This window comes from Eucyclogobius newberryi, unplaced genomic scaffold (assembly GCF_026437365.1).
Source record: "Eucyclogobius newberryi isolate DKJ021-1_F unplaced genomic scaffold, fEucNew1.0.hap1 SCAF_14, whole genome shotgun sequence".
Classification (NCBI taxonomy): Eukaryota; Metazoa; Chordata; class Actinopteri; order Gobiiformes; family Gobiidae; genus Eucyclogobius; species Eucyclogobius newberryi.
Genome location: NW_027315768.1, coordinates 3468083 through 3492038, shown reverse-complemented (window position 1 = coordinate 3492038; position 23956 = coordinate 3468083). Strand labels below are relative to the sequence as shown.

General features: G+C 45.5%; 1 protein-coding gene across 1 annotated transcript in view; it reads right to left on the bottom strand.

The window, feature by feature from the left end:
* The window catches only part of cerkl (CERK like autophagy regulator), a 47547-nt gene extending 23959 nt beyond the window's left edge, over nt 1-23588 (bottom strand). Inside the window, exons 1-5 of the mRNA XM_072444179.1 lie at nt 23450-23588; nt 22874-22983; nt 20015-20245; nt 8672-8803; nt 4896-4959 (exon numbers count right to left, since the gene is read on the bottom strand). Of these exons, the coding sequence (XP_072300280.1) occupies nt 4896-4959; nt 8672-8803; nt 20015-20245; nt 22874-22983; nt 23450-23547 (635 nt within the window). The 5' untranslated portion in view covers nt 23548-23588. The remainder of the gene's footprint in view (nt 1-4895; nt 4960-8671; nt 8804-20014; nt 20246-22873; nt 22984-23449) is intronic.
* Between the last annotated feature and the right edge of the window lie 368 nt (nt 23589-23956).

Below are 23956 nucleotides of genomic sequence, written 5' to 3'. Positions count from 1 at the left end.
TCACACATGGGGACATAGGTCACACATGGGGACATAGGTCACACATGGGGTCATAGGTCACACATGGGGACATAGGTCACACATGGGGACATAGGTCACACATGGGGTCATAGGTCACACATGGGGTCATAGGTCCAATAAAATGGAGGTTGTAGAACGCCCGTCTCAACAGTGTCGACTTGTTCAAAAAAGAAAAAACATGGAACTCTTAATCTTTGGCCTAGGCACATGAGACTTGGGACAGTCATAGAGCTACTTTTGACCTCTGACCTTTGACGAGTAAAACGCACCTGGCAGCGTGGCTCTATGATAAACAGGAAGTCAGCCATGTTGAATCAAAGTGCCACCGCCACACTTGACTTTTTTTTTTTCAAAATCGTACTTGTCCTGTAGGTTTTTTGTCCGATCGAGCTCAAAACAACACCTTTTGCATCTAAAGACATTGAAATTTAATAAATATTCAAAAGAATGTAGATATTCTTTACGGTCTCTGCGTAACACGCCCTCAAAATGGATAGTAAAAGGATTCTTCACTGAACACAGGATTATTGGGCTCTTATTCCACGTGTCCAAACACCTCTCACTCTGTTAGCCTTGTAGCTGGTGGCACCGGGCCGCTGGCCTCTACACCCATATACAGACTGGAGAATGGAGACATTGTGGTGGAGGATAAACAGCAGAGCAAAGCCTTTTCGGTCGACGTGGCAATAAGAAGTGATGGGAACATCCGGTTGCATCACCAGGTTTGTTTTGGATTGTTTGGGCGCATGACCTTTGGCTTCCACCCAAACCACTAGGCTGCCGTGTGATTGAGCCTTTCTCGCAGCACCGGTGGTTCACAATGGAAGGCAAAAGCAGAAGCCAGTCCAGATGAAGTCAAACTATCGCAAACAGTCTGTAAAACTATCCCACACATGTTTAAGACAATAGTTGTACACAGACTGATTTAGTTTGAAGAGTGTTTGTCATTTTAAAAACATTGAAATTGCTGTCTAAACCTAAATAACGACTAAAAACACTGTTCCTTGAAGCCCGATGTTGTGTTGCCCAGGGATTCTCAAACGTTTTGAGGCCGGGGGCCCCTTATCGGTATGAAAATGCCACCTATTGTTCTCCTCAATGGCGTCACAATAAAACTATGATGTTCAAATCATAGTGTTTTCATTGTTTAGATCAGTGGTCCCCAAACTACGGCCCGCGGGCCACACCCGGCCCGCTGGGCCTTTCAATACGGCCCGCCAAGCATGTCCAAGTTATATTAAAAAATATTTTGAAATCCGACATTTGCTAAAAAAAACTTTTTTTTAGCAAATGTCGGAGTCAAACTCATGATTCTGTGGCGGCCGTTCACTTTACCTTTCGCCTGTAATGCCCACATTTCCCCAAGAGATGACACTGTTCCGTCTAAGCTGCGCACCGCTCGCACATGAGATCTATGGCGCGCAGAAAATAAAATTTACCACAAACGGCCACCGGGGCCAATCAAGCAGGAAGCACAAGTGTTTGACACGCTGTAGAAGACTCTTGTGGACAGTAGAAGCACTGTCCAGGGGACACGTCGAGTTCTCTACATTTTTAGTTTCAAAACGCTGTGTGTCTTATTACAATCAGAATCATATTCACTGAGAAATTAGTCTTATTAGTCACGCAGAGCGGACCGCGGCCCGGGGCGCAGCGCGGACCGCGGGCACGTTCAATAGACACTGGTGTGTCACTATTGTGTAAATGAGACTTTCTTGGCCAGACCTGACTCACGAGTCAAAGACACATGTGCATCATTATCTGGACCATATTTCTGTGTAAATATCTCATGTCACAGTAAAACTCACTCAATGAGTACAAGCTCAGGAGCAGATGATCCTGATGTGAAGACACAGGTAAATCAGCCACACAGAGTCATCAAGGACAGAGGGGACACTAGAGACAGCTGTGATTTGTTCTAAAGCGGGTCTAAAGCAGGACTAAAGTGGACCGCGGGTGCGCCGCGTGCGCCACGAGACCCCCGGTTTAAAAGACGCATCACTACTGCGTTTATTTCTGTGTAAATATCTCATGTTACAACGTGGGCACCTGCGGTTTATGACAGGTGCGGTTTACGACAGGTGCGGCCCTGTTAGTTTATGAATAATATCATCCAGAAATGGTCTTGAAGTGGCACATTTTGGAGCAGTTGATGAGCATAAAGTCACAGCAAGAAGCAAACGAAGCATCAACCTGGACAAAGTGTCCAGCCACTGGAGACGTGAGAAGGACAGAAGTGCAAAAATTTAACATTAAAGTCAAAATGTTTGCATATTCTGGTGACATTTATTAAGATTTTTTATTCATGGATATTAATCATTCCATGCTGTTACTACTAGATCATTTATGGGTAGAATAAATGCTAATAAAAAAACGGTCCAACACTCTTAAACTTAACGACTTTAATGCTTCACTGAAGGAAACAAAACCTCCGGAGGACGAACAGAAGATGCTGGTCTTGTTTGGCTCGACCTTCATATGTGAGACATTCAGTGTCATGAACATGAACAAAGCCCATCACAGATCCAGCTTCACTGACCAACACTTACACCAGACTTTGATGCAAAACAGGGAGATCAACAACACTGTTCCAACTGAAATTGAAGGTCAATTTTCCTGCTGTGTTTATTCAACTGAAATGTAATTAAAATAATCATTATTTAATGCATTTGAAAAACAATTTGTACATTGAGCCTTGCATTTGTTTGTTTTACTATAAATTACACACAAGATTTGACCTGTAACTTGTAAAAGTTACAGGTCAAATCTTGTGTGTAATTTATAGTAATTCATTAGTTCACACAAACACACCACATTTTCCTGGCCCCGCCCCTCGGCCAAATTTTAGAACCCAATGTGGCCCTCGAGTCAAAAAGTTTGGGGACCACTGCTTTAGATCAAAACATTGTAAGATAGGGATTGTATATTGTAAGAAATTGTGGTATTATCAATATTGGCACAATTTTAGAGGGCCCCCGACACATGTCCCTGTAGGCCACATGCAGGAGACGGACCGTGAATGAATGCAACGATCACATACAGATCCAAAAAGTTAAGTCTAAACATTGACTCTGACCAGGGTCAAACAGATGGGATGTAAGAATGAGTGGGCAGCAGGGCGGCGACAGCGGTCAAAGCCTTTTGTTTCAAATCCAAAAATTTTGGTGCATCCTCAGCTCAGTCTGGGTCAGCGTGTTTATAGGTCAGGAGTTCATTATGTAGCAGGCTTAGAAAGTCAGACAACCCACTTCTATGGGCCAAGAATCAGCGCCAGACTCACAAACATAGATTTAAGTCATTAATTAACAACTTAACTTAACAACTGGGTTAGTTCGGAAATATTTGATGGACTCAAATTCAGTGTTTTTTTGTTAAACCAACTTTTTATCTGTTACTTTATCAGTTACTTATGACAGATGTTGCTCCAGATTGTCCCCTGAACAAATAATATTGGTGTAATGAGCAAAAAGTAAAAATATATAATACATAATATTATGTATTAAATTCAATTTCATTAATATACATAATAAATAATAAGGCCGTGGCTGCAGAGCTGCGGCGCAGTCAAATAGCCCAGCAGTTTCAGGAGCCGCGGCACTGCCATATAGCCTCATGGCTAACCTTAACCCTAACCTTAACCCTAACCTTAACCCTAACCCTAACATTAACCCTAACCCTAACCTTAACCCTAACCCTAACCCTAACCCTAACCCTAACCCTAACCTTAACCCTAACCCTGACCCTAACCTTAACCCTAACCTTAACCCTAACCCTAACCCTAACCCTAACCTTAACCCTAACCTTAACCCTAACCCTAACCCTAACCCTAACCTTAACCCTAACCCTGACGAGGTCAAATAGCGCAGCAGTTTCAGGAGCCGCAGCACAAAATAACATGGCAGTTTCGGCCGCGCGCCGCGGCTCTGTAGACACTCCCAAATAATATAGGCCCTAGAATAGTCTCTTGAGGTACACCACACGTGATATCCCTATACACTGATTTGTTCTGTTCAAATTGCTGTATATTACTCAAATAGCTCTATTAAATCATCTAAAGCTAAAGATGTTGATCTATTTTGTCTGAATCCATATTGGTTGTCAGACACTAATTTGTGATTTTACATTAATGGAATACATTTTCTAATCTTTTGAAAACAGAGGAAGAGGAGAGACTGGTTAAATAAAGATAGATCTAAATAAAGGAATAACTTGGTCACTTTCCTTTTGTACAGGAAAACTCCAAGTTGAATGTATAAGTTACAAATGTAAGTGAATGGTTTCACACTTTCCTCTGCAACATTGTTGAATATAATATCTATATCATTGATCTATATCCTTAGCATAAGCCCTATGTTAATGACTAACTACATTATCAACACAATTACATTTGAAATATTTCCAGATACAGAGTCAGCAGAGTCACAGCAACAATAAGATTATAAAAATACAATTGTAATTATTTTTTACTGTGGACTAGTCACGATTAGTCAGTTAATTGTTGCAGCTCTAGCTCGTACCAACGCGTCGACCATGTTCAGGTCAAAGCCTCGTTAAGTCACAACTGAGAGACTAATTCTCATAGATTAGTTAGAGATAAAGGCTTACTAATTGTATGAGTAGATTTCTTATGTTTTGTTTTTGTGAAGAGCAAATAAATGAAATAAATAGAATTGAATAATAATGTTATATGCTTTAATACAGAGTCTGGCTTCACCGTTCATTTGTAAGTGACGAAACAAGTCTAAGAGTGAGCAACAGGCAGAGAGAGATGTTTTTGTCCCTGAATGTCTTTTGTCACAAAGAAACAATGAGTTCACAGAAATCATATTTCACTGGAAGTCAAGGGGAGGGCATCTGACCCACAGAGGACTCACCCGTGATACTGTTCAAGGCTGCACTCCTTCATCAGCGACAGGGCGTGGCCTTCCTTCTCCGTCACTGCACACACACAAGCACAGAACTGTCAGGTGGCAGAGTGGTTAGCCCCGTGTGAGCTTGGCATGTCCCTCCAACCTAAAACATCCACGAGCATGGGCCCTCGTCCTGCAAGCGACTCCTGACCGTGCCCCAGGTTATAGTAGTTAACGAGTATGTTCACGAATACAACCCGAAGAAGGATTACGTATGACGGGCTTCTGGAATAAGGTGAATACTTCCACAGGCGATACTAAAATAATGATAACGTTACACTAAAACAAGTTGTTTTTTTAAATCTGATTTCATTGAATTATATCAATATTATGTGAGTGTGTGAGTGAAGAGATGAGAGCAGCTCAGGTGACCATGGTCAGATGGGCTCTCTGCAGGCTGAGTGGACATGTGGAGGGACACTGATATGTGGGGCTCCCTGTGTGGTCATCATCACAGAGCGGGACAGAAGGACTTTCACCATCTGCCACTGGAGACAGGCCCAGCACTCTCAGGACAGTACACACGAGCGTGTGCGCCTTTAAAGTCAAATCTCAAGTCACAAATACATTCAAATACGTCAATAAAACCTCAAGACTGAATACATTTAATATAGGAAAAAGATTAAATGAAATATGCAGGAATTATGATTTTTAACATTCAGATAAAATACATTTCTAAAAGAGTTTGAGCATAAATCTACTTCCTAAATGAAAGGCCAGGATGGATGTTTAGGTTGTTACAGCTGCGACTGCGACTCTCTAATCTCTTCTTTCCTTTTGTAAGACACTGACACATGTGCTGATGGAGCCCAGAGCGTCGCCGTGGCAACGGAAGCTTATCACAAACTGTGACATAGTGAATGATTAATAGACGGCAGTAGTACTTTGTGAAGTTTGTCATCCAAATATTCATATATTACAGTTTACGCTCATTCCTAAGACCAAACAGGTTATATATGTATATATGTATATATGTATATGACATTTAGCAAAGTTTGAAAGAGAGTCTGGAGTGAGCTCTAAACCTGCTCCACAAGAGACAGAATAATATGTATTAGAAAAGCAAGTTAAAGATGTAAGAAATGGAACGGAAGAGGAAAGTGAGAGAGGAGTGAACATGAGGAGATGAGAGGAGGAGAGCAGAGGGAGAGAGGAGTGAACATGAGGAGATGAGAGGAGGAGAGCAGAGGGAGAGAGGAGTGAACATGAGGAGATGAGAGGAGGAGAGCAGAGGGAGAGAGGAGTGAACATGAGGAGATGAGAGGAGGAGAGCAGAGGGAGAGAGGAGTGAACATGAGATGAGAGGAGGAGAGCAGAGGGAGAGAGGAGTGAACATGAGGAGATGAGCAGAGGGAGAGAGGAGTGGACATGAGGAGATGAGAGGAGGAGAGCAGAGGAAGAGAGGAGTGAACATGAGGAGATGAGAGGAGGAGAGGAGAGGGAGAGAGGAGTGGACAGGAGGAGATGAGCAGAGGGAGAGAGGAGTGGACAGGAGGAGATGAGTGGAGGGAGAGAGGAGTGGACAGGAGGAGATGAGAGGAGGAGAGCAGAGGGAGAGAGGAGTGAACAGGAGGAGATGAGAGGAGGAGAGCAGAGGGAGAGAGGAGTGAATAGGAGGAGGAGATGAGAGGAGGAGAGCAGAGGGAGAGAGGAGTGAACAGGAGGAGATGAGAGGAGGAGAGCAGAGGGAGAGAGGAGTGAACATGAGGAGATGAGAGGAGGAGAGCAGAGGGAGAGAGGAGTGGACAGGAGGAGATGAGTGGAGGAGAGCAGAGGGAGAGAGGAATGAACAGGAGGAGATGAGAGGAGGAGAGCAGAGGGAGAGAGGAGTGAACAGGAGGAGATGAGAGGAGGAGAGCAGAGGGAGAGAGGAGTGAACATGAGGAGATGAGTGGAGGAGAGCAGAGGGAGAGAGGAGTGAACATGAGGAGATGAGAGGAGAGCAGAGGGAGAGAGGAGTGAACATGAGGAGATGAGAGGAGGAGAGCAGAGGGAGAGAGGAGAGAACATGAGGAGATGAGAGGAGGAGAGCAGAGGGAGAGAGGAGTGAACATGAGGAGATGAGAGGAGGAGAGCAGAGGGAGAGAGGAGTGAACAGGAGGAGATGAGCAGAAGGAGAAAGGAGTGGACAGGAGATGAGAGGAGGAGAGCAGAGGGAGAGAGGAGTGGACATGAGGAGATGAGAGGAGGAGAGGAGAGGGAGAGAGGAGTGGACAGGAGGAGATGAGCAGAGGGAGAGAGGAGTGGACAGGAGGAGATGAGCAGAGGGAGAGAGGAATGAACATGAGGAGATGAGAGGAGGAGAGCAGAGGGAGAGAGGAGTGAACGTGAGGAGATGAGAGGAGGAGAGCAGAGGGAGAGAGGAGTGGACAGGAGGAGATGAGAGGAGGAGAGCAGAGGGAGAGAGGAGTGAACAGAAGGAGATGAGCAGAAGGAGAGAGGAGTGGACAGGAGGAGATGAGAGGAGGAGAGCAGAGGAAGAGAGGAGTGAACATGAGGAGATGAGGAGGAGAGCAGAGGGAGAGAGGAGTGGACAGGAGGAGATGAGTGGAGGAGAGCAGAGGGAGAGAGGAGTGAACAGGAGGAGATGAGAGGAGGAGAGCAGAGGGAGAGAGGAGTGAACAGGAGGAGATGAGTGGAGGAGAGCAGAGGGAGAGAGGAGTGAACAGGAGGAGATGAGTGGAGGAGAGCAGAGGGAGAGAGGAGTGAACAGGAGGAGATGAGTGGAGGAGAGCAGAGGGAGAGAGGAGTGAACGTGAGGAGATGAGAGGAGGAGAGCAGAGGGAGAGAGGAGTGAACAGGAGGAGATGAGAGGAGGAGAGCAGAGGGAGAGAGGAGTGAACATGAGGAGAGGAGGAGAGCAGAGGGAGAGAGGAGTGGACAGGAGGAGATGAGAGGAGGAGAGCAGAGGGAGAGAGGAGTGAACATGAGATGAGAGGAGGAGAGCAGAGGGAGAGAGGAGTGAACAGGAGGAGATGAGGGGAGGAGAGCAGAGGGAGAGAGGAGTGAACATGAGGAGATGAGAGGAGGAGAGCAGAGGGAGAGAGGAGTGGACAGGAGGAGAGATGGACAGCAGGAGCACAGATGGGTGGAGGCCTGTCTTCTGTCTCCGGTTACCTCAGCCTGATGGTGCCATTAGCTGTGACCTTTGCCCCTGAGCTCTGATGACTCCAAACAAACCAGGAGCTTCATGAGGAGACACAAGTGCTTCTATTGGTCCCTGCTGTTCAAATATGTGCAGAAAAGTTGTTTAAATGGTAAAAAGAGGTGAACATTTTTGATAATTGTTTGTCGTTTCCTGTGAAAGCTTTTGTGTTGAGAGAGCAAACTGTCTCTAATGTCTCGTCTTAAACCTCCAGGGCAGATCTTCATCACATTCCTTATCATTTGTCCTCTCATTAGAGGCATACTTTACAGAGGCAATATACTAGTATACTGTGTATAGTAGTATACTGTGTATACTACTATACACACAATGAATGTAGTTGACAACAGCAATGAAAAAGATGTTAATTCACTTGCTCTCCTGTCACCACTATTCTATTCTATTGTGTGTTGTTTGGTTGTTCGCCGTCGATGGTGAGGCAATGTAAGGACAAAATATTAAATACAGAATTAATATGCAGTGAACCCAATTCAAATAGTTAGTCTGGAACCCTAGTTTAAAGGTCATTTGTGAAGAAGGTACATTTATTGTTCCAGCTCATCACTACCACTATCACCAGCAGCTGATAACAGACCTGTAATATCAGTTTGCACAGCAGCCATCTTGAAGAGCGGGGCCACATGCTCACGATACAAATGCACGGCCTCCTTCCTGTGACTGCTGGGGTTTATCAGGACCTTCAGGAAGCTGGGACGTCCACCTATGTCTGCACACACCAGAACCAGCATCAACCATGCACCAACAGGCAAATACATCTGTCATATTATAAAACAGTGACAACAGCACACATTGATGCTATTAGTTGGTCAATTATAAGATAATCCTATCTATCTATCTATCTCTATCTCTATCTCTATCTCTATCTCTATCTCTATCTCTATCTCTATATCTATATCTATATCTATATCTATATCTATATATATATATATATATATATATATATATATATATATATATATATATATATATATATATATATATAGAGATAGATAGATAGATAGATATAGATATAGATACACACACACAAATACATATAGATCGAACATCGGACATCGTTTGACCTCCCAGCATAACACACCATCAGCCCCTGTGACCTTCACCACACTGTCAAAAGCCTCTGAAGCCAATGCTGCTGCCCCGCAACCATCTGCCCCCCCTGGATCACTCTGTTCTTCCCCCTCCTCCCTTTACTACTACCACATCTACACTCATTTTTCCTAGTGTAACTTATACTCTAGTCGCTATTTCAGACACATCTGCTGCTGCTTTTGATCCTGCTCCACTGCCATCTTCACGACCTGCTCCCCAGTCTCCTGCCCCATCCCATCAACACAGCTAACCATCCAGAGTGGGTTCTGTGTACTTTGTTTTTTTGGAAATGCTCAATTAATTCTTCTTTTTTATGTTCTTTTCAAGGTTGTCAGCAGGACAAGTCAAACCCTGCTGCACCCGTATCACCCGAACCCACCAGTCGTGATGGGTGGTAATGGAACACTGAAGTGTATTTTCATTGTATTTAGTGTATGATGAGATTTACTGCTTTGCTTTGTTTTTTGGAACAGGATTCGGCCGGGCCAGACAATATCCAAGGCTTTAAAGAAGTCCAAGACCTGGCTGACTATTGTTTTAATCTAAGGGATCATGGTCTTGCCTTGTCCAATGATGAGATTTCTGAAATCATTGCCTTGTGGAGCCATCTGAAGGACTGTGACAAGAAGCACACAGTTTATCCTCTACGTCACCAGGACATCCTCTACGTCACCAGGACATCCTCTACGTCACCAGGACATCCTCTACGTCACCAGGACATCCTCTCCAAAGGAAGATTCAGGGCCACAAAGAAAACAGTTGCTCCAGGGGTGGAAAGTACAAAAGGGTAAGTCTGTGTAAATGCTCCACTCTATCCATGTTATTGTCTTATTCTATGTAAAAAAAAAAAAACTCCATCTTTTGGCAGGTGCTTTGCAGGCTAAAGTCCTGCACAATGGCCAGACTGCAACAAAGTACGTGAAGACCTTTTTGTTAGGCTCTGTTGGGAGTACAAAGGACCGCGACATATTAAGGGAGTGAGGCATGAGCGCTGGAGCCTTGTCATTAGAGATGATCTTCATATTTGACAGATTGTACTAAACAATTATAATGTGATGGGGGAAAAAACTACCATTCAGCTCCCAATGATCAACACAACTACAGTTGCTAGGTGGAATGTTTTTATATATTGTAAATAGATATGAGTATCCTAATAAGCCTCGGATTCAGGAGGAGCAGAGTGGTTTGTCCTGGTCGTGGAACACTGGACCAGCTCTAGACTCTCCATCGGGTGCTCGAGGGTTCATGGGAGTTTGCCCAACCAGTCCACATGTGCTTTGTGGATCTGGAGAAGGCTTTCGATCGTGTCCCTCGAGGTGTCGTTTGGGAGGTGTTCCGAGAGTACGGGGTCCAGGGCCCTTTGCTCAAGGCTGTCCGGTCCCTGTCTGACCGGAGCAGGAGCTGTGTTCACTGCCGGCAGTAAGTCAGACCTGTTCCCAGTGCATGTTGGACTCCTCAGGGCTGCGCTTTGTCACCGGTTCTGTTCATAGTTTTTATGGACAGAATTTCTAGGTGCAGTCAGGGGTTGGAGGGTGTGGTCAGGGGTCGGAGAGTGTCCTATTTGGGGACCACAGGATCTCATCTCTGCTGTTTGCAGACAATGTTGTCCTGATGGCTCCATCAAACCCGGACCTGCAACATGCACTGGGACGGTTTGCAGCCGAGTGTGAAGCGGCTGGGATGAGAATCAGCACCTCCAAATCAGAGGCCATGGTTCTCGACCGGAAAAAGGTGGCTTGCCCTCTTCAGGTGGGTGGGGTGTCCTTGTCCCAAGTGGAGGAGTTCAAGTGTCTCGGGGTCTTGTTCACGAGTGAGGGAAGGATTGAGCGTGAGATCGACAGGCGGATCGATGCAGCAGCTACAGTGATGCAGTCGCTGCATCGGACCGTTGTGGTGAAAAAGGAGCTGAGTCGAAAGGCAAAGCTCTCTATTTACCGGTCGGTCTACGTTCTGACCTCACCTATGGTCATGAGCTTTGGGTAATGACCGAAAGAACAAGATCGCGGATACAAGCGGTCGAAATGAGTTTCCTCCGCCGGGTGGCTGTACGTTCCCTTAAAGATAAGGTGAGGAGCTCGGCCACGCGGGGGTAGCTCGGAGTAGAGCCGCTGCTCCTCCAGCTGAGGTGGCTCAGGCATCTGTTCCGATGCCTCCGGGGCGCCTCCCTGGGGAGGTGTTTTGGGCATGTCCCACCTGGAAGAGGCCCCAGGGAAGACCCAGGACACGCTGGAGGGACTATGTCTCTCGGCTGGCCTGGGAACGCCTCGGGATCCCCACGGAGGAGCTGGGTGAAGTGTCTGGGGAGGAGGAAGTCTGGGAATCCCTGCTTAGACTGCTGCCCCTGCGACCCGGCCCCGGATAAAGCGGAAGAAAATGGATGGATGGAATAATTTGAAAAAAACAATGGAATTTCCTTGTGTGATGTAATAATTTACGTGAAGTAAAATTACAAATACAAAAAAAATCAACAAACTGGGAAAAACAAGTTTGGACATGGAAACCTTGTTGTCTGTAAGGACTGTTCAACCACACGTAGTAATGATGAGTGAATTTGGAGAGATTTCCTCCTCACTCACGGGGGTACTAAAGGTCGTGTGTGTATATGTGTGTATGTGTGTGTGTGTGTGTGTGTGTGTGTGTGTGTGTGTGTGTGTGTGTGTGGGAGGGGGGGTAGCGTGGATCAGGTTGAGTCCCGTGCGGGGGGCTCTGAGGCGCTGAGGTCCTGTCTATAGGGACCAGATTATAGGATAATGGCTATTGATCTGTGGAGGTCTGAGGATCTCTAATGTACCTTGCCCCAGTCTGAAGACCGTCGTCACAGAGTCAACTCCAACCATTATTAATGTATCACCATTATTTCCAAAAGAACATTAAATTATGTCAACTGGACACGTTTTTAGAGTGAATACATTAGTTAAAGGACATATTCTGCATGATTGAGAACCCTTGCTTTGGCCTCTCATATTTTAGAATTTGAACGTATGTACAGTATGTGCTGTAGTCAGGCGCACCTTCATCACCATTACCATTGGGAAATTAACAAAAGCAAGCTTGACTTGATACGTATGTGTTTACACAGTTTGAGGCAGAAATGTACAGATCAGCACATATATTGAGCGGGTTAGATACAGAGATCCTGCTACATCAACTCTGGTATGTATGTATGTACTGTACGCATATATATGTACCTATATACATTATATACACCCAACAGATATAATGAGGTAAAAACAGATGTGAGTCAGGGGATCAGGTGACAGTAGATACAGCCGTCCAATAATAGTTAGATAACTAAAGTCTGGTTATGAGTACATTTGGCGATTTGCAGGATAAACGAGGCTGCAGTGGGTATTTTAGGAGAGAATATTTTGTAGTTACTTTACCTGGTAATCAGTTACGATCATCATTAAAAATTACAGATACTAACACAATTACTTTTGGAGAGAGTAACACTAACTAATTACGTTTGTGCCCAACACTGTGGATGAATCACAATTATTCCGATCAGCACATGTATTAAATGGGTTAGGGGTTAGGGGTTAGGGGTTAAGGGTTAGGGTTAGGGGTTAGGGTTAGGGTTAAGATAACTCAGAGTAGTAGTAAACAGAAGGTTCCTGTTTGTCCATATAATGATCTAACGCGGAGTAAACATGAACCTCGAAGTCCATTTAAATCTGTAAATCTGGACGTCCACAGGTCTACATCTCCCTCGGAAACTCGAAACTCTTTCCAACAGCACTGGGATTGTTTGCCATGACGACGCTGGACCATCGCCATGACGACAGGTGCTGATAGTCACCTGATCTGGCTCTACTGGTGTCCATCCCTACATCATCTCATCTCCAGAGGGACTGAACCAATCCTGAACCAATCCTGAACCAATCCTGAACCGAGCCTGAACCAATCCTGAACCAAGACTGAACCGAGACTGAACCGATCCTGAATCGAGCCTGAACCGAGACTGAACCGAGCCTGAACCAATCCTGAACCAATCCTGAACCAATCCTGAACCAATCCTGAACCGAGCCTGAACCGAGCCTGAACCAATCCTGAACCGAGCCTGAACCAAGACTGAACCGAGCCTGAACGAGCCTGAACCGAGACTGAATCGAGCCTGAACCGAGACTGAACCGAGCCTGAACCGAGACTGAACCAGGATTGAACCGAGACTGAACCAAGACTGAACCAGGACTGAACCAATCCTGAACCAAGACTGAACCGAGCCTGAACCAAGACTGAACCGAGCCTGAACCAAGACTGAACCAATCCTGAACCAAGACTGAACCGAGCCTGAACCAAGACTGAACCGAGCCTGAACCAAGACTGAACCGAGCCTGAACCGAGACTGAAACAGGACTGAACCGAGACTGAAACAAAACTGAACCGAGACATCATATTTTGAAGAGGCATCTAAAGTTAATTGTGACACTTCGTTAAGCTTTTCTGTGTTTTCCTGTTGAAAAGGTTGGAGATGCTTTATAGACGCTGACTATTTGAACATGAACCCAATGTATGTGATGTGTAGCTTTATTTGGCCTGTTGGACACGCATTCTTGGTGTAGATAGTTTGATACTTGTTTGATTCCTGTGTGTTTGCTGTGCTTACGTGCTGTTACTGCTTTGGTGTAAATTGGGGGTAAAACTAATCCAACCAAAATAACAGGACAATCTTGTAGCACAACTAGGCTGTGTTTACACTTTTGTCCCGCTTGATCCTGGTTTAGTCCTGATATAGACTTTGTTTTGACTTGAGTCATTCTCATTTTTCTAAAAACTGTCCAGATGACTACAACTGAATCTTTTTCTACAATTATTATTGTGTATTTACATAGCGCTTTTACACCTTCAAGTCGCTCAAAGCTTTACACTGCAATGTGGGTGAAGTGTCTTGCCAAAGGACATTTCCTCTAGCCAATCGACTGTGGCACCTGGCGATCCACTGGTCTCCATCCAAGTACTAGCCTGGCCCTGCCCTGCTTCTCTCCCGAGGGTTGACGAGAACAGGCATTGGCGAGCAGCTATAATTAGCAGCTATGATTAGCAGCTATGATTAGCAGCTATATTCCCATCAGAACAACTGTTTAATGTAGTGAGTTTGGCTGTTCTGCTCTGTAAAAAGGTTCAACTGCAGATCAATAGATTGAAAGAAGTGAAACAAAGGCAGTAAAAGCTGAAAAACCGGAAGTAGTTTCTTGTTCACTCTAGCTTTAGCCAAGTCTCACAGCGTCTCACAGCTGCCTACGTATTAAAAATCATATTCCATGACGTTGATCACACGCACTTCATCATCACTGTTCCAAACTACGTCAAGCCGACAAGGCCAAGATCCAAAGCCTGTTGACTGCTGACGGAGCCGTCCTTAAACCTTCCATGGACATGTGTGTTGTGTAAGTGAAGCGTGCGTACATGTTTTCATACAGCACACACACTAATCCATTACAGGACAGTCTGACACAGCAGCCTGAGTCTGCTCCACCACTACGCTCCAGTGGATTAGCAGATTAGCTCGTCTGTCCAGTAGAGGATTTCAACTTCCTTTGTTTAAGTGGCACATGTGACTCTTAATAATGTCTACGCTCTTCATCCTTTGTGCTATTATTTGTTAACAATCCAAGCTAAGAATGTGCAAATAATAATGTTGGACACGGGCAGCAGAGGTAACTGTCATTATTTGATTCTACACACTTTTCATTTTACACAATTAAAAATGTTTGTTATCTAATCTGTAGTAGTGAGTAGTGCTCAGTGTAACAGGAATGTGTATCAAAGTGTGACAGAGAAACAACAATGACCCTATGTGCCCATGATCATCACCATCATAGTTATTTTACATCTGAAGTCTTTGCTCAGCTCTGTTCCATTTTCTAATGTTTTTAAACAGTTTTGATATTTTTTCAGTCTTTAATAAAATACATAAAAAGGACAAAAAAGAACCTGGAAGCTATGGAACATAATGGTCAACATAAAAGTCCCATATAATTAGTGCAAATGTTAACAGTTTTTTAAATACATAATTCCCCAGAACCTTGAGCAGATATTACTCATAAAACAGTTTATAGTAGATTGAATTTAAAAATCTGAAAAATGACAGCAGCTTTAGCATTTGTGACAAAGTATTATTATTTATTATTATCTGTTTATTAAGGTACCGGAGTTTGTGTCTCAATGCTAATGCTAAGCTAAATTAAAACCTAAAAAGGAAATAACAAACACTACTTTCCTAAACAAAGATGGTTGAAGTATCGAGGTATATGTATACATAGTTAAGTGTACACTGCAGCACGCGTTGGTCTCTTACTTAATGCATTCCTTTCATCCTAATTATTCTGTCTGCCACAAGTTTTGCTGATTGATTTTAGAACATTGTCCAGATGACAACATTACCTACGGTGGATTCTAACAAACATTAGCCTACTAACAGAGCACTTCATGACTTCAGAGTATTAAAATGTGCTCTAATTAGATGCAGACAGCATGTTCACCCTAATAGCTGCTTTTACAATAAATGTGTAGCAGGGCAAAACACATTTCTCTTTATTACATGAACAAAATCAGGTACAGTTCAGAGAAAACTCCCTAAAATTAAAAGTAAGGTGGAAGGAGATAAGATAAGATAATCCTTTATTGTCCACACATGGGGACATTTCATTGTTGCAACGCAGGTAGATACAGACGAAAAGAACAGATCACTTATAGGAAGTTTGAAAAACACTCTCAATCGAAGATCTCTTAACTCATAAACAAAAACATCCATAGACAAAACCTCCCATTTCCCAACAAGGGATGGAGGGGAAAAATAATAAAGATTAAATAAATAAATACCATTGCATGTGTCACGACAGTAATTGCACATGAATTGCACAGTTATTGCACATGAACCACAACAGTAATTGCACATGGTTAGGTCAGTATTGCGAGTGTTCAGGACTAACAGTGTTTGTTATAAAGTCTGACAGCAGCAGGAAGGAAAGACCTGCGAAACCTTTCCTTCACACAGCGAGGGTGGATCAGTTTCTGTCCTGCAGGGGACAGAGTGTCCTGCAGAGGGTGAGACTCATGGTCCAGCATAGATGTGAGTTTAGCCAGGACCCTTCTGTCCCCCACCTGCTGCACCGAGTCCAGAGCACAGCCCAGGACGGAGCTGGACTTCGTCCAGCTTCCTCCTCTCCCTCTCTGTGATGCTACTGCTCCAGCAGACCACACCTACAGGGGCTGATGCCACCACAGAGTCATAGAAGGTCTTTAGGAGTGGCCCTGTCACTCCAAAAGACCTGAGTCTCCTCAGGAGGTAGAGCCGACTCTGGCTCTTCCTGTACAGTGCGTCTGTGTTGTGAGTCCAGTCCAGTTTGTGGTTCAGATGAACACCAGGTACTTGTATGAGTCCACTCTCTCAAGGTCCCGTCCCTGGATGTTCACTGGTGAGGGGGCAGTGGGGTGGCGTCTGCGGAAATCCACCACCATCTCCTTTGTCTTCCCCGCATTGATGAGGAGGTGGTTCCGCTGACACCAGTCCACAAAGTCCTGCTCCAGTCCTCTGTACTCCGCGTCATCGTCGTCCGTGATGAGTCCGATGATGGCAGAGTCGTCAGAGAACTTCTGCAGGACACAGCTGTCCGTGTCGTGTCTGAAGTCTGCAGTGTAAAGGGTGAAGAGAAAGGGCGCGAGGACAGTGCCCTGGGGCCCCCACACTGCAGGTCCGAGTGTCAAACACACAGTTCCGGGCTCTCACAAACTGGGGTCGGTCTGTGAGGTAGTCCAGGATCCACTCTGCCAGGTCATACTCCACACCAGCCGTCTCCAGCTTGTCCCTCAGGAGCAGCGGCTGATGGTGTTGAAGGCGCAGGAGAGATCAAAGAACAGGATCCTCACAGAGCTGCCAGGTTTCTCCAGGTGAGAGAGAGAGCGGTGCAGCAGGGAGATGACGGCGTCCTCCACTCCGATGCCAGGCCGGTATGCGAACTGCAGCGGGTCCATGGCTGAGCTCACGGTGGAGCGGAGGTGGTCCAGGACCAGCCGCTCCAGTGTCTTCATCAGGTGGGACGTGAGAGCCACTGGCCTGAAGCTGTTGAGGTCTTTGGCGCGCAGTGTATTGGGCACAGGTGCCAGACAGGAGGTCTTCCAGACCTGTGGTACCATCCTCAGCTTCAGGCTCATGTTGAAGACATGCTCCATAACTCCACACAGTTCATCTGCGCAGGACTTAAGGAGCCTGGGGCTGATGTCGTCAGGTCCTGCTGCCTTCCTCACTTTAATCCTCTTCAGCTCACTCCTCACCTGTGCTGCTGTGACAGTCAGTGGTTGGCAGGGGGACTGTGTGCTGGGGGGATGGGTGAGTCCAGGCGAAGTGGGGAGCTGATGGTCCAGGGCAGAGAAGTGAAGAGGAACGGATGCAGGGCATTGTCCAGCTGTGGAAGAGGGAGCATGCAGCTGTGCAGGGGGAGGGGCGGGTGACCGATCAAATCTCAAGAAGTGAGCATTTAAATCATTCACCCACTGTAGATCCCCCTCTGTCTGGGCAGGGGGGATTTTGAAGCCCGAGATGGTTTTCAGGCTACTTCACACTCCCTGAATGTTCTTCTGCTGCAGCTGCTCCTCCTCTTGTAGCCGGCTTCCGCCTGCCTGATCTCCCTCCTCAGCTCCTTTTGCGCAGTCCTCAGCTCCTCCTTGTTCCCTGACCTGAAGGCTCTCTTCTTCTCCTTCAGCAGAGCCTTTAGTTCACGGTTAATCCATGGCTTGTTGTTTGGAAAACACCGCACCGTCTGGGAGGGAACAGTGTTCTCAAAACAGAAGTTGATGTAGTCCGTGATGTACTCGTGAAGGTGTTGATGTCCTCCCCATGTGAGCCATAGAGCTCAGTCCAGACAGTGCTGTTGAAGCAGTCCCTCACAGCCTCCTCGCTCTCAGCAGACCACATCCTCACCTCACGGGACACCACAGGCTGCCTGCGCACGATGGATTCATACACAGGCCTCAGATGTACAAGGTTGAGGTCCGAGCTGCCCAGGGGAGGGAGGGGGGAAGAAGAATAAGCCTCTTTGGTGTTGGCAAAAAACAAGTCCAATGTTCTATTCTCTCTGGTGGGGCAGGTAACATACTGGGTGTATGTTGGTAGAACAGAAGAGGGAGAAGTGTGGTTAAAGTCACCAGAGATGAGGAAGAGAGCCTGTGGATGCTGTGTTTGCAGCCTACAAGTGCAGGAGAGCAGTGCTTCACAAGCATATTCAGCATTGGCAGACGGGGCCACATAGACTGCGATCAAAATCACATGTGAGAACTCCCGGGGCAGATAATATGGCCTCATGCCAATAGCCAATAGTTCAATATCCCTGTTACATAGCTGCTGCTTCACTGTGCAGTGTTCGGGTTTGCACCAGCTCGTGTTCACATACACCGCCAGACCTCCACCTCTTTTCTTTTCGCATTCTCTCGTTCTGTCCGCCCGCAGCAGATGAAAATTGTCCAAACCTACAATAGAGTCTGGCATTTCTGCTGTTAACCAGGTCTCTGTGAAAATCAAGACGCTGCTTTCCCTATAAATCCTCTGGGACCGCATGAGGCTCGCTATTTCCTTCATTTTATTTTGAAGGGACCTCACGTTACCCATGACTACGGCGGGAACCGGCTTCCTGTTTCCTCCTCTCTTCTCTCGGAGTTTACGTCCAGCCCGTCTGCTTCTCTGTGTTTTCCTTAGGATGTTCGCCAAGATAACGTGACGATCTCCGGGTAAGACGACGGTTCTCCGCAGTTTCATGAGTTCTTCCTTTGTGTAAACGTGCACCGGCGCCGCCGGGGGCGCGGGGGGGGCCGGGGGGGCTCGGAGCCGAGGCACATCGCGACGACACGACGAAAACACTAATATATATATATATATATATAGATAGATATAGATATAGATATATCTATATATATATGGATATATATATATATATATATATATATATATATATCCATATATATATTTATACATATATAAATAAACTTGCTCTTGCTCAGACATGATTTTCTATCAATCAGGCGTTTCCTCATCAGTATTTGTGTTAACGCTCCATCTACTGGCAGCAGAGGGAATTACCATGAGGAAATACAGAAAGGCTTGCTTGGCCGACATGCTAATGTAGCATGCTAATGTAGCATGCTAATGTAGCATGCCATTGTAATGAAGGTGTTTGATGCTCAGAACGAGTCTGTGATGATTTATAGACCTGAGGTTCAGAGAAGAGAAGCTCATGGACAGAATGAATGAAAAAGTGTGAATGAAGCCAAATACTGTTTTAGATGTATGTCATTATGCATTATTGTCTCAATAAAGCCTTTAAATGTTTAATCGACATAATATGATAGATGCCACATCAGCAGCAGAGTGCACGAGGACTCGTCTCAACTGGCACGAGGAGGAAGTTTGAATACGGCTCAAGTACTGCAGTGTAGCTGTATTTGAAGATAAACTTTTGTCAATGTGATTTCATTCAGCACTCCCAATATCACCTCCCAATACCTAAAAGACCTCCTCTGGTCCTCTAATACTTCCCGCCTCTGTCCACCCCAGACCCAACTTTGCGCTATGGGGGACGGGGACTGGGGCGGGGACGGGAACGGGGGCGGGGACCTTCTCAGCAGGTGCTCTCCACGTGGGAAACTTCTTACCTGAGGAACTGCGGGCGCCACAAAGGTCAAGCACAGTTAATACTTTTGCTCTTTCTGCCCTCTTTGTGTCTTAATAATGTTATTTTTGACTTATGTTTTCCGTCCACATATGTACAGTGTGTTAGAAACAAAATATATGGTGATGTGTTTCCAGGGCAGGTCTCCACGGTGTAGTTCTCGTCACCTTTCAGCAGTTCTTTGAGTGCGTTGTACCAGAGCTGGGTGTGCTCGTTGGAGGCGTTGTGCAGGTGAAGAGTTTCCTCCTTCAGATAAGGACCATGATGCCGAGCCCAGAACAGAGCCAGGCCTAGGACAGCGCCCCCCGATGACTGCCCCACAGACCTGCGCCTCTTTACCTTCACAGCAAAGACGTCTCTGAGCAGCAGATGACCGGAAGGGCCCGCGGACACCTCTCCTGACAGGGACACATGAGAGACTCAAGTCAAGGCTTAGTCGCTCCATACAGTCTGTGGTGGGACATCAAAATATACCTTAATGTTGCCTCTACTCTTGCCTAACTACAACTGCACCCAAGTTGACAGTGCCTTTACCTGCATATGAAGCACCGTTTTGTACACATTTTCAAAGATAAATTCAAGCATTAAATTCAATATACTTTTTTCCCATTGAACTAACACCACAGACTCCAGTTGCATTTGAAGGATAAAACGTCAAAACACTGGCACAAAACAGTCATATCCACTGTTTTAGAGTCATTCAAAACAACAAACTGAAGACTATGAGTGCTCTTTATTGTTCAAATATGTAGGCGGGACTTCCTGTGATGGCGCTGACTAGTCGCACTACTACGCCCTGCCGCCGATATTTGTCCCACGATATTTTCACCCACAAACGCAGGAGCAAGGTGCTGTAAGAGATGACTATTATTCTTCTATTAAGAGTGTTTTTTGGAAACTTCCTATAATCTGTGGTTTCCTCCTGTATCTACTGCGTTGTAACAACGAAATTTCCCTTTGTGTGGATATTAAAGGATTATTTTATCTTATAATATAATATAATATAATATGATATAATATAATATGATATAATATAATATAATATGATATAATATGATATGATATGATATAATATGATATAATATGATATAATATGATATAATATGATATAATATAATATAATATATTATATCATATCAGTCAGTGTTGGGTGCAGTGTAGTGTGGAGTGTGGTGAACAGATGAAGAGCTGGTGGGGTTCACAGGACAGGACCAGGCTCTCCATGTGAAGGTGCTCCGACAGACGCTGTGGCCTCTGCTCCAGACCCCCACACCACAGGACACAGCCAAATATCATCCATTACACCCTGTTTGGATCATATCATGGGTACTTAACATTTGAGGAGTAAAGCCTTTTTTCTGTCCAGTGTGATACATATACATATATATTATATTATATATATTATATAATACATTATATACATATTATTAAGTCATAATAATAACGGAAACTCTTTTCTTGAACATTTTTTTCTGTTCTGTTTTCCGTTTTTCTGTCTACAATAAATAAATTGTTTTTTGTGAATTTTTGAAACTCAAAACTGGGGAGAGCGCCAGAGAAGCAGAGAAATTCCCCCGACAGTTGCACATCATTGTGTTCAGCTTGGGAATCTTCCAAAACGCTCCAGTAACACTTTCCAATTACCTTTTTTAAAGAAATTGTGATTTAAAAAAAAAAAAAAAAAATGATGGTTCTGTTTAAAATCCACGATGAACACAGTCGAAGGCGTGTCACATTTCATTGCTCATGGGTTTTATGTCTTGTGGCCAAATTTGAAGTGTTTTCAATTAAAACTGTAGGAGATGTACGACGAGGTGCACTTTTGTCGGGGCCATGTTTGATCGAACAGGACCAACTTCCTGTATGATTTAGGGCGGGGTCATAATATCATTTTTTTACTTTTATCATTTTTTGTCATCACATGAGCTATTTTTTGGAGTAAGCGTCACAATAAAAAATATTGTTTTTACTGTGACTTTTTGGCGTCGGGCTCCCGTTGACCTCATGTTAATCGTTTTTTGAGATTTTCACTCAAAATAGAGCTGACTAACTTGTAGTTTTTGAAACCACTCATGGGCATGTTTGTCATTGTTTACTACTTTCTACTCATTTTGCATTTTTCCAGGCTCCAGATACAATTTTAATATTTGGCTCGGGCCTGTTAACCAGTCTGGGGGCCAGTGGAAATGGGGCAGGATAATGTGAGCAGGAGGAGAGGAGTTAATCTGCTCCACACTGAGAGGGGCCCCACAGTCACACCAACTGCTGCTGAGCCTGCAGTCGGCCCCTCCCACTGTTCACCATCAGGACTCACGGCACTAACCAGGGCCTGTGATCTGGACCTATTTCAACCCGGCCTGGATCTATGGTCCCTGGATCTATGGTCCCTGGATCTATGGTCCCTGGATAGACGGCACGTGACACTGCAGCAGAGACAGGGTCAGGAGGGGACCTCTAACCCAAAGTAAAGGACAGATCCTCGCACTGATCCAATGGCGTATGTTGTGGGACAGTTTGTGTTTGTTTCCTCTGTGAAGCTGATGTGATGTTTCCCAAAATGTGATGTTGTTTTCTCTGTAGACTTTGGTTGTTTTATCTCATTGATAAAATAGGGAAGGATTTCTTTCATTAGCTGATATGATGAAAATTCAATATTGCATAAGGATTTGGGACAGGTTTGCTTGGCGTTGGGGAAAAAGAGTCAGTGGTTCCCAAAGTAAAATTATCATTCATTTTACCCATAGAACATTTGAATGAACTAATGTCCACCAAGCAACAGCCAAATAATGTAATAATCCTTTTTTTTTTTTAAATAACATGATAGGTCTTGTGGTCATAAGTTACACCTTAACCAGGGCCGAGCAGAGCGGAGCGGGGCCGAGCAGAGCAGCGTTTTCTTTCTTGTCCAATCACAGTGCACGGATAAAACTCCTCCTTTGCCAAATCCAGGAACCAGAATGTCGAGTGCTACATCCCATTGGCACCTCTTTTCATACTAACAGACCTGCGGGTGCTCTCATACTGACCTGTGGGGAGTTCGGGGGCGATGGGTGTCCAGCTCAGGGTGCTGTTGGTCAGGAGGACATCGTGGCTCTTCTTCCCCAGTCTGAAGATGCCCCGCAGCAGCACGGCCTCACTACAACACAGAGACATGTCGAAGGGAAACTCTGGGACTCATGTCAGGGATTTGATCAAAGTCAATGAAATGTTAGGATTTGAGAGGATTTGTTAGGAGTTGTAAAACATACAAAATATTGCTACTGTTACTGGTCTGGTCAGAGCCTGACGTTCACTTTAATTTGTCTTTGTGGTCAAATGGAGCGGTGGCCCCTCAGTGCAGGGCCCGAGGACCAGAGCCACATCTTGACTTGACATTAGCTGGGGGATTTGACCTGTGGAGCATGTTTTGGGTGGATGGACCTGAGCCTCCAGGTGAGGACACGTGACGTGCATCCTTCCTTTAGCATTAGCTACATTTAGCTCAGCTCACTCACAGCAGCAAAACTACTCTTGTCTACGCTGGTCTTTCACATTTGTGCAGCTGAACGCGCAGCGTGGCACAGTCACATGACCATGGAGTGTGTCTGTTTGAAGATCCTGACCTGAGCTCCTCTGTCTGTCCCGTCCGCACCGGGCTCTGGTCCCGGGACGTGCTGCTCCGTGAGCTCTCCAGGTCCGGTTCCGTGTCGTGCTCCAACATGGTAAACAAAGGAGAAAGCGCACAGCGGAGTCCACACTCAGTGCGTCGGCTAAGCTGCTCACAGCGCACGCCGTCTCTGAGGACTTCCGGAGTCACGTCTCCATGGCAACCTTACTGGAGTCCAGCTTTAGGAGCGAGGTGCGCGCAGCCGCAGAGGCGGCGCAGACACAGACGTGAAGATGTTGAATTACAAAAGGAACCTCTGCATTTCAAACATGCTGCTATTGTTTTCCCTCAAAGACACGTCTCCTCTCCTGCAGGTCACACGTCTCCTCTCCTGCAGGTCACACATCTCCTCTCCTGCAGGTCACACATCTCCTCTCCTGCAGGTCACACGTCTCCTCTCCTGCAGGTCACACGTCTCCTCTCCTGCAGGTCACACGTCTCCTCTCCTGCAGGTCACACGTCT